Source organism: Babylonia areolata, chromosome 22 (assembly GCF_041734735.1).
Source record: "Babylonia areolata isolate BAREFJ2019XMU chromosome 22, ASM4173473v1, whole genome shotgun sequence".
NCBI lineage: Eukaryota > Metazoa > Mollusca > Gastropoda > Neogastropoda > Buccinidae > Babylonia > Babylonia areolata.
Window position 1 is genome coordinate 40,084,247 of NC_134897.1, and position 15,885 is coordinate 40,100,131.

Sequence of the window (15,885 nt, forward strand, 5' to 3'; positions counted from 1 at the left end):
ATATCACTGTCTGTGCCTATATCACTGTCTGTCTGCTTCCTTGCCTGTATCACTGTCTGTCTGCCTCTGTGCCTATATCACTGTTTGTCTGTCTCTTTTCTTTGTTATCATTAAAATGATAAAAACTTAAGTTTGTTACTGGTTTGGTTGCCTTTATTACAAATTAACCCATTTGACTTGCAGTAACCACTGACTATGATTCAATTAGGATATTGTACACCAAAACTAAGGTGGTTTTCTTTCAAGGAGTAAAACTTTTATTGTCTTTACGCACAGATATTGATGAATGCAGTCAGGAGCCAGGTATTTGTGAGAACGGCAACTGCTTCAACTTCCCAGGAGGCTATCGATGCGAGTGTGACATGGGATTTGCTCCGACAGAGGATGAAAGGGCGTGTGTTGGTGAGCACTTATGGATCATGTCTCTTTCCCGTTGTTTTGTTGTCAATGTTTCTTCACAGTTGCTGATATTACATGATAAGTAACATTAGATAGCTTCGCTTTTATTCTTACAAAAGGCACAAAACTGAAAGCTTAACTGTTTTCCTGTCATAGACAAAGTCTATGAAATAATGTTTATTTCTTTCCCTTTGCTTTCTTTTTTCTTTCTTCTTTCTTTTATCCTGTTTTTATTTTTGTCTTTATAAAAAAAAATTATGTGCCTGTTGATCCATCCGCAGGCATTTAAAAAGTAAATAGGACTCCCATTTGTCAGATGTGAGAAAAAAATGTTTGTTGCATTTTTTCCGTTGACTTTGGTGAACGAACATCAGGCAAAATGCACTTGCTAACTGCAGTTTCAATCATTGAACAAAGGTGATTGCTTATTAATGCTGCATGGTTCCACCCAAATCATGCAAGTGAATAGACCTATTGACAAAATATTCAGAAGTCTACCTAGGTGGGTTTTTTTTTTTTTAATGTCGAATGGTCAGTGTTCAAAGCAGTATTCTGTTTTCACTTCCCATTCTATCAATTACATTAGATTCTGTAAACCTTCAACATAAAAACTGTTGGAAAATAAAATCAGAGAATGTTGGCATCAAGTTTTTCATTGCCATCGTGGTGTTTGCTGTTCCAGACATCAACGAGTGTGAGATGTTCCCCAATCTATGTGTGAACGGGCAGTGTGAGAACGTGTTTGGCATGTTCCGCTGTGCCTGTGAACAGGGCTACAAGCTGGACATCACTGGAGGAAACTGTACAGGTGAGCAGTGCCTTGTGTCCCCTGACAGGTAGGGTTGTTTCTTCAGGTGTAAAATAAAATCCGTTAGATTTTTTCTCTGATTCTGGACACATACAGAAGAAATATCCTAACTCAGAACCAAAACTTGAACTTTCCTGTGTGCATTTCAATGGTTTCACACCATCTACCTTTGCGCAACTGGTTCAGGAAAGTTTTGGGTTGGTTAGGTTGTGAGTGAACCAAGTTCACAGCCGTCTTGATTTGGACGGGGGATTCTTTCACACTCCTCTTCCAGAACCTGGTTTCTGTGCACAGTGCCGAAGCCTTGTCCAGGTCAGTGCTGTGGTTTCTGTGACACAAGATGCACATAGGATACAGAAACAGCCCTGCAGCGGTGCTCAGTCACAAGAAGCACAACTCAACACCATGAGTAGTGACTGATTCTACGGATGACGTAAGGGTGCGGGAGTATTGCCACTGAAATGGTGCAGGTGATTGGGCAGCAAGAAAGAAGAAAGAAAAGAAACAAAAAAAGAAGAAAAATGTGTGGGTGTGGTTTTGAGTCAGGGGTCCAGGATGAGTCATGCCAGTGATAGGACATTGCAGACTGGGTGGAGAGGAAAAAAGAAAAAAGACAAATTGGTAACAAAGTACTCAGTGTTGATGTCTTTAGAGTTTGGGCTTCCCATGTTCAGAATCAGAATAACTTCATTATCTTAGTAAGATGTCTTGATCAGCTGATATCTGTCTTTTGTGAATTTTGTAACAGACTGAAGCACCCCAACATTCTTACAACCTGCACATTAAACAAATAATGGTGTTTTCTGTGTAAGTGAATGTGTGTGTGTGTGTGTGTGTTGTGTGTGTGTGTGTGTGTGTGTGTTGCTATATGTATGATAAGGCACAAGTGCCTACACCTTATCACAACAACACTGCATGCATTAACCCTGACACTGAAACAGATCATTTCATGTGCCTGTGTAGATATTGACAAGTGTCAGAACTCTTCATACATTAACCCTGACACTGAACAGATCATTTCATGTGCCTGTGCAGATATTGACGAGTGTCAGAACTCTTCATACATTAACCCTAACACTGAAACAGATCATTTCATGTGCCTGTGCAGACATTGACGAGTGTCAGAACCCTGACAACTGTCAGTATGGGACCTGCATCAACCAGCAAGGCAGCTATGTGTGTCAGTGCCCCCCCAACTTTGAGAGCAACCCCACCGGCACAGGGTGTGTAGGTCAGTACGACCAGCTGCCTCTGTCCTTGGTAGATAGATGCTTGGCTTTTGTTGTCACCTATAGTATAGGCACTTGTGTTTCGTCGTCAATTATAGGTGCTTGGGGTTTGTTGTCACTTATAGATGCCTGTGTTGTTGTTTTTCTTATCACTCGAATATACTTGTGTTTTGTTGTCTTTATGGAAGCCAGTGTTTTTTTGTGTTTTTTTTTGTCTCTTATACAGTTATAGAAACTTGTGTTTTGTTGTCTTTATGGAAGCCAGTGTTTTATTGTCAATTATAGATGCCAGTGTTTTGTTGTCACTTATAGATGCCTGTGTTTTGTTGTCTTCATGGAAGTCTGTGTTTTGTTGTCACTTATAGATACTTGTGTTTTGTTGCCAATTATGGATGCCTGTGTTTTGTTGTTTTTATGGAAGCCAGTGTTTTGTTGTCACTTATAGATGCCTGTGTTTTGTTGTCACTTATAGATGCCTGTGTTTTGTTGTCACTTATAGATGCCTGTGTTTTGTTGTCTTCATGGAAGTCTGTGTTTTGTTGTCACTTATTGATGCCTGTGTTTTGTTGTTACTTATAGAAGCCTGCGTTTTGTCGTCACTTATAGATGCCTGTGTTTTGTTGTCACTTATAGATACTTGTGTTTTGTTGTCTTTTATAGATACTTGTGTTTTGTTGTCTTCATGGAAGCCAGTGTTTTGTTGTCACTTATAAATGCCTGTGTTTTGTTGTCACTTATAGATGCCTGTCTTTTGTTGTCTTTATGGAAGCCTGTGTTTTTTTGTCACTTATAGATGTCTGTGTTTTGTTGTCACATCTTGATGCCTGTGTTTTGTTGTCACTTATAGATGCCTGTGTTTTGTTGTCACTTATAGATACTTGTGTTTTGTTGTCACTTATAGATGCCTGTGTTTTGTTGTCACTTATAGATACTTGTGTTTTGTTGTCTTTATGGAAGCCTGTGTTTTGTTGTCTCATCTTCTGTGTGTCAGAATGAAGCAGTATGATGACTGTTGTCTCAAGACAGTTTTTTCACACTCTTCAGCAACAGAAGTTGAATTGTTGCTGACTGTAGACAGGGTCTGATTTTATGTCATCAAAGGGTCATTGTCTAAACAGTATGTAACATGCACATGTTACACGAATACTTGATCCTCATCCATAAAACTCTAGGATTTGTTTACCATTATTGATCTGAAATGGAAGCTTCTCAAACATGCTTTTAATTACATTTATCCTTACATACCCTCACGCCAACTCTTTTCTTTTTTTTTGACACCTGTATGCTTAGGATTCCCCCTGCTCAAACCAAAACGTATGGTTAACGCAGTTTGTCATACCAAGCCCCCATTCTTTGGAATCAACTTCCTCAGCCTCTCCGTCACTCATCTTTGCTGCAATCTTTCAAATCCAGTCTGAAGACCCACCTTTTCCCCTCCTGATTAATTCTCAACAGCTCATCCGTTTCCAGTATGAACTAACTTGACTATTTGTGAGTGAGTGAGTTTACAATTGTGTGCTATGACTTGTGTGTGCGCGTGTGCTTGTGTGTATTGGTGTTTGTGGGAGGGGGCATGGCAGGGGGAGCTGGGGGTGAATAGTTTTCAGTGATGTTTGGTATCTTGTGTTCAAATTTTTCTTTTAGATATTTACATATGCATTCTATTTGTAAACGCCAATGATGATAAAAATACACTTCACCAGCTGCTTGTGGTGTGTTACAGACAGACGAATAGGGAGCTGCTACATGGATGTGCCAAACTATGACTCTGGGCGAATCGGCGTGTGCAATGATGAGATCGCCATCTCCGTGTCACGAGCCACATGCTGTTGTACGGTGGGAGTGGGCTGGGGGGAGGTGCCTGGGTTCTGTTCACCCTGTCCCAGAAATGATTCAGGTAATGGCTAGCAGAGTTTAAAAAAAAGTTTTTTGATATCGCTTAAAACTGATTGTTGATGACATGCAAAAAGTATTGAATACTTTCATTGAATTATGGTTATAAACACACATCCAAATGGCTCAGAAAACTTATCTCAATCTCGCACACTGCAGTTCCTGAACAAATGAACAAACATCATGAAAAACAAATGACAGTTCCTTTGTACCAGTTAGGTTCTTGACAGTACTCAGGCAGCATAGTTTTTCTGCCTGAACTGAGCACAGTAATCATTCCTTTCTTTTTGTCATAGTGTTAGATAAATTAGACATAATCATATTCTTCTTAGCATTTATTCTTGTTTATTGTGTTGACAACACTAAAAAAAAAGTAGAGAGTTTAGTTGTTTGCTTTTCTCTCTGATTATTGAGAATGGTGTTTTGCCAAAGAAACATGTATGTACCGTTGACATCAGGCAACGGTGTTTCTGTTTATTCTGTCAGTTCACTGGTTCATGATGTTTTCAAAACATGGGTTTGATTAAAATCTACGAAAGACAGAAAGAAACCATCATGTGAAAATAATCCTGTTAATATGTCATCATCTGGTATGTAATTTACATTTTAATATTTGCATATTTTACTCCTACAGTAGTTGCCTTTTCCTGAAGATTTCCTCTGATCCACCACAGCAGTCTTCGCATGTAAAGATGAGATACAGCAGAGCACTATGGAAAGTAAAATGCATGTCAGAGCATGAAAGACAACACTGCAGCCAAAGAATCCCAGATGTAACAATCTCTATGTTCCACGAGACCCGAACTTCTGAGGTCGAGAGAGTGGGATATGTCCCTGACCTTGGCTGTTGTATGTTGATATCTGCCACACTCAGGTTGCATTGTACTCTCTGATGGCACAACAAGAGATAACTTTAATTGTCCATAAAACGTGGAAGAGTGTCTTTCAACGTGTTGCCATCCTTGGATCTCAAGCAACCACCATGACAATGACATGTTGCCCTTCATGCTCATCGTCATTTCCCCCTCTCTCTCTGTTTCCTTTTATGATCATCCTCTTTTTCTCCTCTCTCTCTGGACAGCGGAGCGCACTAACCTGTGTCCGGGAGGGCCTGGCTTCCGTCCCAACCTGGCCACACTGGTGTTGGAAGGTAGGAATTATCACCTGAGCATACTGCGTGGGCACAGGTACATACCGGCCAGTTTTTATGATGCTATGATTTTTTGTCTTGTGTGTGTGCATTCATGTTTGTGTGTATGACAGGTGCAATAGCCGAGTGGTTAAACTGTTGGACTTTCAATCTGAGGGCCCCAGGTTCGAATCAAGGTAACAGCGCCTGGTGGGTAAAGGGTGGAGATTTTTTCCAATCACCCAGGTCAACATATGTGCAGACCCGCTTGTGCCTGAACCCCCTTCATGTGTCTACACACCCAGAAGATCAAATATGCACGTCAAAGATCCTGTAATCCATGTCAGCGTTTGGTGTGTTATGTTATGGAAACAAGAACATTCCCAGCATGCACACACCCGAAAACAGAGCATGGCTGCCTACATGGCGGGGTAAAAACGGTCATACATGTAAAAGCCCACTCGTGCATATGTATATGAGTGAACGTGGGAGTTGCAGCCCACAAACAAAGAAGTTTGTGTCTGTGTGTGATTATGTTTTTCTAGACACATGAATGTATATTCATAAATCAACACTTTATTCTGATGTTTGTCTGCATTCAAGTGTGTGTGTGTGTGGGTCTAATTAAATTTTCATCATATATGTGTTTTTAAGATCATGAATTCACATGTTCAGATGTTTGTGTGCATTCAAGTGCATGGGTTCGAGTGAGCATGTGTACGTGTGTACATGTGTGTGAATGTATGTGTGTGTGTGTGCGCATGTGTGTGTGTGTGCATGTGTGTGTGTGCATGTGTGTGCGTATGTGAATGCGTGCATGTGTGTGTGTGTGTGTGCGTGAATGCATGTGTGTGTGTGTGTGTGTGTGTGTGTGTGCATATGCATGTGTGTATGCGAAGCAGGTGTGAGATGTGAAACCTGTGCGACATTTTCCAGACATCAACGAGTGTCTGGAGGTGAAGGGGATCTGTGAGGGTGGGGAGTGTCAGAACACCTTTGGGTCCTACCTGTGCCGGTGTCCTGAGGGTTACCGCATGGATGGGGACATGCATCAATGTGTCGGTGGGTGACCGCTTGTCTTTCTGTTTCTGTCCTCTTTTCACTGTCCACATACAATCTTGCATTTACTGACGCTATGGAAGTATTACAATCCTGTCTTTCTGTCCGCTTTCACTATCCACATACAATGTGATATTTACTGACGCTATGGAAGTATTACAATCCTGTCTTTCTGTCCCTTTTCACTGTCCACATACAATGTGATATTTACTGACCCAATGGAAGTATTACAATCCTGTCTTTCTGTCCCTTTTCACTGTCCACATACAATGTGATATTTACTGACCCTATGGAAGTATTACAATCCTGCTTTCTGTCCCTTTTCACTGTCCACATACAATGTGATATTTACTGACCCTATGGAAGTATTACAATCCTGCTTTCTGTCCACTTTCACTGTCCACATGCAATGTGATATTTCCTTACGCTATGGAAGTATTACAATCCTGTCTTTCTGTCTGCTTTCACTGTCCACATGCAATCTGATATTTACTGATGCTATGGAAGTATTACAATCCTGTCTTTCTGTCCGCTTTCACTGTTCACATACAATCTGATATTTACTGACACTATAGAAGTATCATGATGCCCCTTCCCACACCCACCTCCCAGTTACCTGGTCTTGAATTGTTGTCCATGTCCAAAGTTCAATAAAACATTTTAGCTTGTTTTGTTCTTCTCTTTAATTTAATTAATTAAACAGGTATTGTTTGTTGCTACAAGATTCAATATGTGCCGACTATATATAGTGCCATGAGAAATAGTTAAGCTTTACAGATTTTCATAAAACTTCAATTCATACCGACTATATATAGTGCCATGAGAAATAGTTAAGTTTGACAGATTTTCATAAAAATTCAATTCATACCGACTATATATAGTGCCATGAGAAATAGTTAAGCTTTACAGATTTTCATAAAAATTCAATACATGCCGACTATATATAGTGCCATGAGAAATAGTTAAGCTTTACAGATTTTCATTAAAAAAACGTGATGCGACATTTTGTCTGGCATCAACAATCTGTTCATATTCACAGCATTGACAGATTGTATGTGGAGGGGGACCCGGTTTCAGATGTGAACGAATGTCTGGAGCAGCCTGGGATCTGTGGCATCGGGTCCTGTGTGAACAAGGACGGCACCTACAGCTGTGTCTGTCCTGATGGACACATCATGATGCCTGACGGGGTCACCTGCATGGGTCTGTCCCATCTTTTCATCCGTTTGCTGTCTGTCCGTCTGTTGTCGGTCTTTTTCTGTGCCTGTCTGTCTGTTTGCTGTCTGTCTGTCTGTTTGTTGTCTGTCTTTTTCTGTGCCTGCCTGTCTGTTTGTTGTCTGTCTGTCTGTTTGCTGTCTGTCTTTTTCTGTGCCTGTCTGTCTGTTTGCTGTCTGTTTGTTGCCTGTCTTTTTCTGTGCCTGTCTGTCTGTTTGCTGTCTGTTTGTCCGTTTGTTGTCTGTCTTTTTCTGTGCCTGTCTGTCTGTTTGCTGTCTGTCTTTTTCTGTGCCTGTCTGTCTGTTTGCTGTCTGTTTGTTGCCTGTCTTTTTCTGTGCCTGTCTGTCTGTTTGCTGTCTGTTTGTTGCCTGTCTTTTTCTGTGCCTGCCTGTCTGTTTGCTGTCTGTTTGTTGCCTGTCTTTTTCTGTGCCTGTCTGTCTGTTTGCTGTCTGTCTGTTTGTTGTCTGTCTTTTTCTGTGCCTGTCTGTCTGTTTGCTGTCTGTCTTTTTCTGTGCCTGTCTGTCTGTTTGCTGTCTGTCTTTTTCTGTGCCTGTCTGTCTGTTTGCTGTCTGTCTTTTTCTGTGTCTGTCTGTCTGTTTGCTGTCTGTCTGTTTATTGTCTGTCTTTTTCTGTGCCTGTCTGTCTGTTTGCTGTCTGTCTTTTTCTGTGCCTGTCTGTCTGTTTGCTGTCTGTCCGTTTGTTGTCTGTCTTTTTCTGTGCCTGCCTGTCTGTTTGCTGTCTGTCTTTTTCTGTGCCTGTCTGTCTGTTTGCTGTCTGTCTGTTTGCTGTCTGTCCGTTTGCTGTCTGTCTTTTTCTGTGCCTGTCTGTCTGTTTGCTGTCTGCTTGTTGTCTGTCTTTTTCTGTGCCTGTCTGTCTGTTTGCTGTCTGCTTGTTGTCTGTCTTTTTCTGTGCCTGTCTGTCTGTTTGCTGTCTGTCTGTTTGTTGTCTGTCTTTTTCTGTGCCTGCCTGTCTGTTTGCTGTCTGTCTGTTTGTTGTCTGTCTTTTTCTGTGCCTGTCTGTCTGTTTGTTGTCTGTCTTTTTCTGTGCCTGTCTGTCTGTTTGCTGTCTGTTTGTTGTCTGTCTTTTTCTGTGCCTGTCTGTCTGTTTGCTGTCTGTTTGTTGTCTGTCTTTTTCTGTGCCTGTCTGTCTGTTTGCTGTCTGTCTTTTTCTGTGCCTGTCTGTCTGTTTGTTGTCTGTCTTTTTCTGTGCCTGTCTGTCTGTTTGTTGTCTGTCTTTTTCTGTGCCTGTCTGTCTGTTTGCTGTCTGTTTGTTGTCTGTCTTTTTCTGTGCCTGTCTGTCTGTTTGCTGTCTGTCTGTTTGTTGTCTGTCTTTTTCTGTGCCTGTCTGTCTGTTTGCTGTCTGTTTGTTGTCTGTCTTTTTCTGTGCCTGCCTGTCTGTTTGTTGTCTGTCTGTTTGTTGTCTGTCTGTTTGTTGTCTGTCTGTCTGTTTGCTGTCTGTCTTTTTCTGTGCCTGTCTGTCTGTTTGCTGTCTGCTTGTTGTCTGTCTTTTTCTGTGCCTGTCTGTCTGTTTGCTGTCTGTCTTTTTCTGTGCCTGTCTGTCTTTTTCTGTGCCTGTCTGTCTGTTTGCTGTCTGTTTGTTGTCTGTCTTTTTCTGTGCCTGTCTGTCTGTTTGCTGTCTGTCTGTCTGTTTGTTGTCTGTCTTTTTCTGTGCCTGTCTGTCTGTTTGCTGTCTGTCTTTTTCTGTGCCTGTCTGTCTTTTTCTGTGCCTGTCTGTCTGTTTGCTGTCTGTCTTTTTCTGTGCCTGTCTGTCTGTTTGCTGTCTGTCTTTTTCTGTGCCTGTCTGTCTGTTTGCTGTCTGCTTGTTGTCTGTCTTTTTCTGTGTCTGTCTGTCTGTTTGCTGTCTGTCTGTTTATTGTCTGTCTTTTTCTGTGCCTGTCTGTCTGTTTGCTGTCTGTCTTTTTCTGTGCCTGTCTGTCTGTTTGCTGTCTGTCCGTTTGTTGTCTGTCTTTTTCTGTGCCTGTCTGTCTGTTTGCTGTCTGTCTTTTTCTGTACCTGTCTGTCTGTTTGCTGTCTGTCTTTTTCTGTGCCTGTCTGTCTGTTTGCTGTCTGCTTGTTGTCTGTCTTTTTCTGTGTCTGTCTGTCTGTTTGTTGTCTGTCTTTTTCTGTGCCTGTCTGTCTGTTTGCTGTCTGTCTTTTTCTGTGCCTGTCTGTCTGTTTGCCGTCTGTTGTCTGTCTGTCTGTCTGTTTGCTGTCTGTCTGTCTGTTTGCTGTCTGTCTGTCATATGTCTGCCTTTTTCTGTGCTTGTCTGTCTGTCTGCCTTTGTATGTCTGCATGGATCAGTGTGGACCTTTCCTCTGCCTGCCTGTCTGTCTGATGTCTGTCTTTATCTGTCTGTCTGTCAATCTGCCCTTTTCTGCACACATACAAACGTCAGTCTGGACCTTTCATCTGTCTGTCTGTCTGTCTGTCTGTCAATCTGCCCTTTTCTGCACACATACAAACGTCAGTCTGGACCTTTCATCTGTCTGTCTGTCTGTCATCTGTCTGTCTGTCTGCCTTTTTCTGTACATTTGTCAGTCTGGGCCTTTCCTCTGCCTGCCTGTCAGTCTGTCTGTCTGTCTGCTCTTTTCTGTACATCTGTAAAAGTCAGTCTGACCCTTTTGTCTCCATGCCTGTCTGTCTGTGTTCTTCATGTTTACAAAACCTGTTTTGATTTAATTCAGCTGGAAAGTTGTTGTTTTCTGAATACACATGGTATGCATATGACACTTTGCATTTTTTTCCATGACCTATCTTTATCATAGGACGCATAATATCATGAATTACTGACTGGAACAAACCATGACACTTAAAAGATATTACAAAACTAAACTAGATATAAATCTGTAAAAAAGAAGAAGAAAAGAATATTAAAAAAAGGGGAAAAAAAGAGAAGCAACAAATGGATACAGTCTAAACAAGACCATTAGTGAAAATAGACAATACCTCCAGAAAGTTACAGATTCAATTCTTTTCATGTTAGATTTGTGATTAAAAACGAGATGTCTATGATTCCAGACATGCGGAAAAGTCGGTGTTTCCGTGCCTACCGCAACACAACCTTGCCCCCCTACACCACAGTGTGTGAGCCAGAAGACTCTGTGACTATGGACGTGTCAGAGTTCCAGTGCTGCTGTCTGTTTGGTGTGGCTTGGGGAATCCCCTGCCGCCTCTGTCCCGCCAGAGGAACTCGTGAGTTCACCCAGCAAAACAAACATGTACATGAAAAAGATAGAGAAAAATAAGAAATAAGAATAAAGCTGTGAAAAAAATATATACGTAAACACGCACACGCGCACACACACACACACACACACACACACACACACAACAAACACACACACACACACACACAGACTCACATACATGCACACACACACATACAAGCAGATACGTTTGCATATTCACATACACATGCCGATGTTTATGTTGAATTTGTTGTGGAGATTGTGATGATACCTCTAGTTATAAGTGTAATGTTTTATACTTATGTTGTTAAAATTGCAGCAGTGGTGACTAAAGACATCTGTTTCTGCTTTTCAGCTGGACAGGAAAGACATATTGTTTTTCTTTGAATCCCACACCCCTGCTGAGGTTAGATAAGTGTCATGAAGGACGCTGAAACATGTGTCGTCTTGCTGTTTCAGGTGCCTACAGACGACTGTGTGAAGAGGGTCCCATCACCATCAGAGGTAACAGAAGAGATACAAGATACAAGAATATTTCATTATCTCTTAAAGAGAAATGTTTGACACGTTTGTTAACAAAAAGGTGACATAAAAATTGATAAACAAAGGCATTTCATTCACTGTGAAGCACAAAGTTTCATTATTCCAAAAAGAAAAAAAAAAAGAAAGAAAAAGAAACGAAAAAAAAAAGCAGAAACAAATATTTAACACAGCAAAAGATGCAACATTTCATTCTGTTTAACCAAACTACCAAAGTCCCCATTGAAATGATAAGATGATAGTATTAATAATATTTGCAAAAAATAGTTCATCTTTTCTTTTGTTCATGGACGGAATTCTGTGCAATGTTCCCTCACACATACTGGTAATAGTAAATATCAAATCTGACTGTTAATTTTCAGACATTTGAATATCATCATAAAAAACTCATACATATGATGAATATGTGAGACGAAGGCTGGAACGAAATATGAACATTGCAAATGAGTAGAATTCCAATGAAAGGAGTGATTGAATGGACTTTGTGCAAGAGAAGTCATTAATCTAGCAACAGAAACAAGTGATAATGAATGTAAAATATAAAAAAAACCCATAAAGATTCCCAGTGACTGTACATGACACAGTTTCATGTAAGTAATGCTTCACTGATGCACAATCCGAAACAACATGCTAACAGACAACATCATTAAAACAAATGCACTTGACGTCAGAATAGTATCTAATCTGTAACTAAATGCATATAAATCTGAATAAGAAACTTCAAATAGGTCTGTGAATCAAACCTCTTTTTCATGCAACTCAAAATAGAAATGAATGAATGTGAAGGAGGTGTGGGTAGATATCCCACAAATGAACAAAAAGCATGTTCAGAAAAAAACCCATTCCAGTTATTTTAAAATCATTCTCAGATTTATAGCTGAAATATTAATTAGTTATTATTTGAAATCATTTTGGTATCATACACGTTTTTGTTGTTTTTTTTCTCCAGAGGTGAATGAGTGTGAGATCAACCGCGACCTGTGTCGTAATGGCCAGTGCATTGATACCCTTGGCAGTTTCCGCTGTCGTTGCAACCCTGGCTTTGTCTACAACCCTCTCACTCAGATCTGTGATGGTAAGGAAGGAGGAGGAATTTTGTCTAATGTCCTGTCACACATATTGGTGATTGAAGACATTTTGTTAAAATGTTTATGAATACTTTTGAGTATTATCGGTTAGAAAGGGTGGGAGATGTGAATGAATGGAGGGTGGGGGAAACTGGGCAAATGAGGGTGAAATGAGGGTGAAATTTGAAAAAAAAAAAATCTAAATATAATTACAGGAAATTTCTTAAAGGACTTTGAAAAAGAGAAGTTGTTAAACTGACAAGGGAAACAACTGATAATGAATGCAAAAAGTCAAAAACATCAACGTTCTCAGTCACTTATGAAGACACACTTTCGTGCACATGAGGTTTCGTCAAGCTACAGTGATGGTAAGAAGGTTGTTATGGTTCATTATTAGTCAATCTGTTTCTTTACAACATAATAATGGTAGATGTAACGCAGTCAACAACTGTAATCATCAGCAGTTTTCAGTTCATCAGTCATCCTTTTACTCTTCGTTTTTTTCTTTATCTTTTTACTTACATTGGAAGATGTTTCATATTATATACTTATTGAGTTTTATTAATGATTAAAAGAGTAAGAAAGTGAGCAAGACGAGGTAAGGAAAAGGAAAGATAACGTGATATTCATAATGCTTGTTACATTTAGCATGGTGATAAAATGTCTTATGCATTTGTCACCAAAGTTTAAGTTTCAGTGAGGTGTCAAAAGGAAAAAAACAGCAACAACAAAACACAGGCAGATGCCTGACCAGTGTGTTGGACTGCCTGACCGACGGGCGCAATAGCCGAGTGGTTAAAGCGTTGGACTGTCAATCTGAGGGTCCCGGGTTCGAATCACGGTGACGGCGCCTGGTGGGTAAAGGGTGGAGATTTTTACGATCTCCCAGGTCAACATATGTGCAGACCTGCTAGTGCCTGAACCCCCTTCGTGTGTATATGCAAGCAGAAGATCAAATACGCACGTTAAAGATCCTGTAATCCATGTCAGCGTTCGGTGGGTTATGGAAACAAGAACATACCCAGCATGCACACCCCCGAAAACGGAGTATGGCTGCCTACATGGCGGGGTAAAAACGGTCATACACGTAAAAGCCCACTCGTGTGCATACGAGTGAACGCAGAAGAAGAAGAAGAAGGACTGCCTGACCAGTGCATAAGTCCAACACACTGGTCAGGCCTTCAGAATGCAACAAGAACGGAAATAACTGTCTGTGAAAATGAATATGGAAGAAAAAACAAGATTGAAGATTGTGAACTAAAGCAGAAGTGGGTGATTAAAAGTAATAGGTTTACTGAAATCTTTTTGTATTTGGTCATTGGATTTTTAAGAATGCAAAATCATGCGTTCCTTGCACATGTACAGTATAACTTGATGTGGTGTAGCGTATATGGATTTGACCGAATGCAGTGACGCCTCCTTGAGCTACTGATACTGATACTGATACTGATAATCAGTTCATTGTAAAAGTGCTCCAGTTCTGTACTCTGTGTGTGTGTGTGTGTGTGTGTGTTTGAGTCACTGTGTGTGTTGTGGTTATTGTTGCTTAACAATACAGAGTGAAGAGAAGAATATGTTGACTGTAATGGTTTTTACAGTTTTGCTTGTGTGTGTCTGTGTGTATGTGTGTGTGTGTGTGTGTGTGTGTGTGTGTGTATGTGTTGTCTTGTTCTTGTTCTTGTCCTTGATCTTGATGCTGTTGTTGTATCCATGGTATTTCAAATTTTTAGCTACACCACCACCACCACCACCACCACCACCAACAACAACAACAACAACAACAAACCTCAGTTGCTTAAATTCCAGAACATGACATAGTATTTTGATGGTGCACCTGCCACTCTGTTTTCAGACGAGGATGAATGCCAGCGACAGCCCAGTCCCTGTATCGGCAATGCTCAGTGCCTCAACATGCCCGGCAGTTACACCTGTGACTGTCCTGACGGGTACAGGCTTCTACCTGATGGCAGACGGTGTCGAGGTGTGTCAGCAGTGAAAAGACCACATTGTGTTGTTGTTGTTCTTCTACTCTTTGCTTTGTTGTCTATATCCACCACAAGGTGATTTAGACAAGTATGCATTCATTCATTTCAGCATGTGTGTGTATATGTGTGTGTGTGTTTGGTGTGCATGTGTATGTGTGTGTGTGTTTGGTGTGCATATTTGTGTATGTGAGTGTGTGCATGTGTGTGTGTGTGTGTGTGTGTGTGTGTGTGCATGTGTATGGGGCAGGGGGAGGGTGTGTGTGCTCGGGTGTGTGTGTGTGTGTGTGTGCTTGTGAGTGTGTACATGTATATATGTGTGTGTGGGAGTTTGGGGGGATGTGCTCAGGTGTTTGTGTGTGTGTGCAGGTGTGTGTGTTTATGTGAGTGGGTGCATGTATGTGTGTGTGAGGGGGTGGGGATGTGCCCGGGTGTATGTGTATGTGTGTGTGTGTCTTTCTGTGTGTGTATATGTACATAAACATGCTGCTGTCCTGTGCATTTTCAGATGTGAACGAGTGCGCACGCACGTGCGCGCATGTGTGTGTGTGTGTGTGTGTGTTTGGTGTGCGTATGTGTGTATGTGAGTGCGTGCATGTATGTGTCTGTGTGTGTATATGTGTGTTTACATGTATGTGTGTGTGCATGTATGTGTGCGTGGAGGGGGTGTGTGCTCAGGTGTGTGTGTGTGTGTGTGTGTGTGCATGTATGTGTGTGTACTTATGAGTGTGTGCATGTATGTGTGTGTGTGTGTGGGGGGGGATGTGCTTGGGTGTATGTGTGTGTGTATATGAGTGTGTGCATGTATGTGTGTGTGGGGGGAAATGTGCTTGGGTGTATGTGTGTGAGTCTTTGCGTGTGTGTATGTGTACATAAACATGCTGCCATCCTGTGCATTTCCAGACGTGAACGAGTGTCAGGAGATAGCAGGCATCTGTCTGAACGGAGAGTGCATGAACCTGCAAGGAAGCTTCAGCTGTATTTGCCGCCCTGGTTACCACCTGTCTGCTGACCGAACTACCTGCGTAGGTGAGTGCTTCTGTCAGCAGTCTGTCAGTCCGTTGGGCACACCTGTGCTGTGTCTGGCCACATGTCATTATCTACATTGGAAGTATAAATTTTCTTGGCATAAAAAGTGCAGAGGAAAAAAGTGTTTGGAATGTATGGGAAATTATCAAGCAAGAAAAATTAAAGAAAACATTTTAGAGGGATGGGGCAGGTGGCAATTGGGGGTGGGGGGTGGGGGGTGGGGGGGGCTTTTATTCCTCCAGACATGAGCTAAAACCGCAGACAAGAAATGAAAGAGAGTGTGTAAAAGTGTGATTCTTGCTCTCCTGTTCACATGAAGTGGCTTCTTCCATCATATATGTGCCAGA

At 41.3% G+C, this 15,885-nt stretch overlaps 1 protein-coding gene across 1 annotated transcript in view; it reads left to right on the plus strand.

The window, feature by feature from the left end:
• LOC143297418 (fibrillin-2-like) overlaps positions 1–15,885 on the plus strand; it is a 118,765-nt gene that overhangs the window by 74,996 nt on the left and 27,884 nt on the right. Inside the window, exons 33-44 of the mRNA XM_076609763.1 lie at positions 277–402; positions 1,082–1,207; positions 2,316–2,438; positions 4,160–4,333; positions 5,411–5,479; positions 6,395–6,520; positions 7,595–7,720; positions 10,751–10,924; positions 11,380–11,424; positions 12,410–12,535; positions 14,380–14,508; positions 15,413–15,538. Of these exons, the coding sequence (XP_076465878.1) occupies positions 277–402; positions 1,082–1,207; positions 2,316–2,438; positions 4,160–4,333; positions 5,411–5,479; positions 6,395–6,520; positions 7,595–7,720; positions 10,751–10,924; positions 11,380–11,424; positions 12,410–12,535; positions 14,380–14,508; positions 15,413–15,538 (1,470 nt within the window). The remainder of the gene's footprint in view (positions 1–276; positions 403–1,081; positions 1,208–2,315; positions 2,439–4,159; positions 4,334–5,410; positions 5,480–6,394; positions 6,521–7,594; positions 7,721–10,750; positions 10,925–11,379; positions 11,425–12,409; positions 12,536–14,379; positions 14,509–15,412; positions 15,539–15,885) is intronic.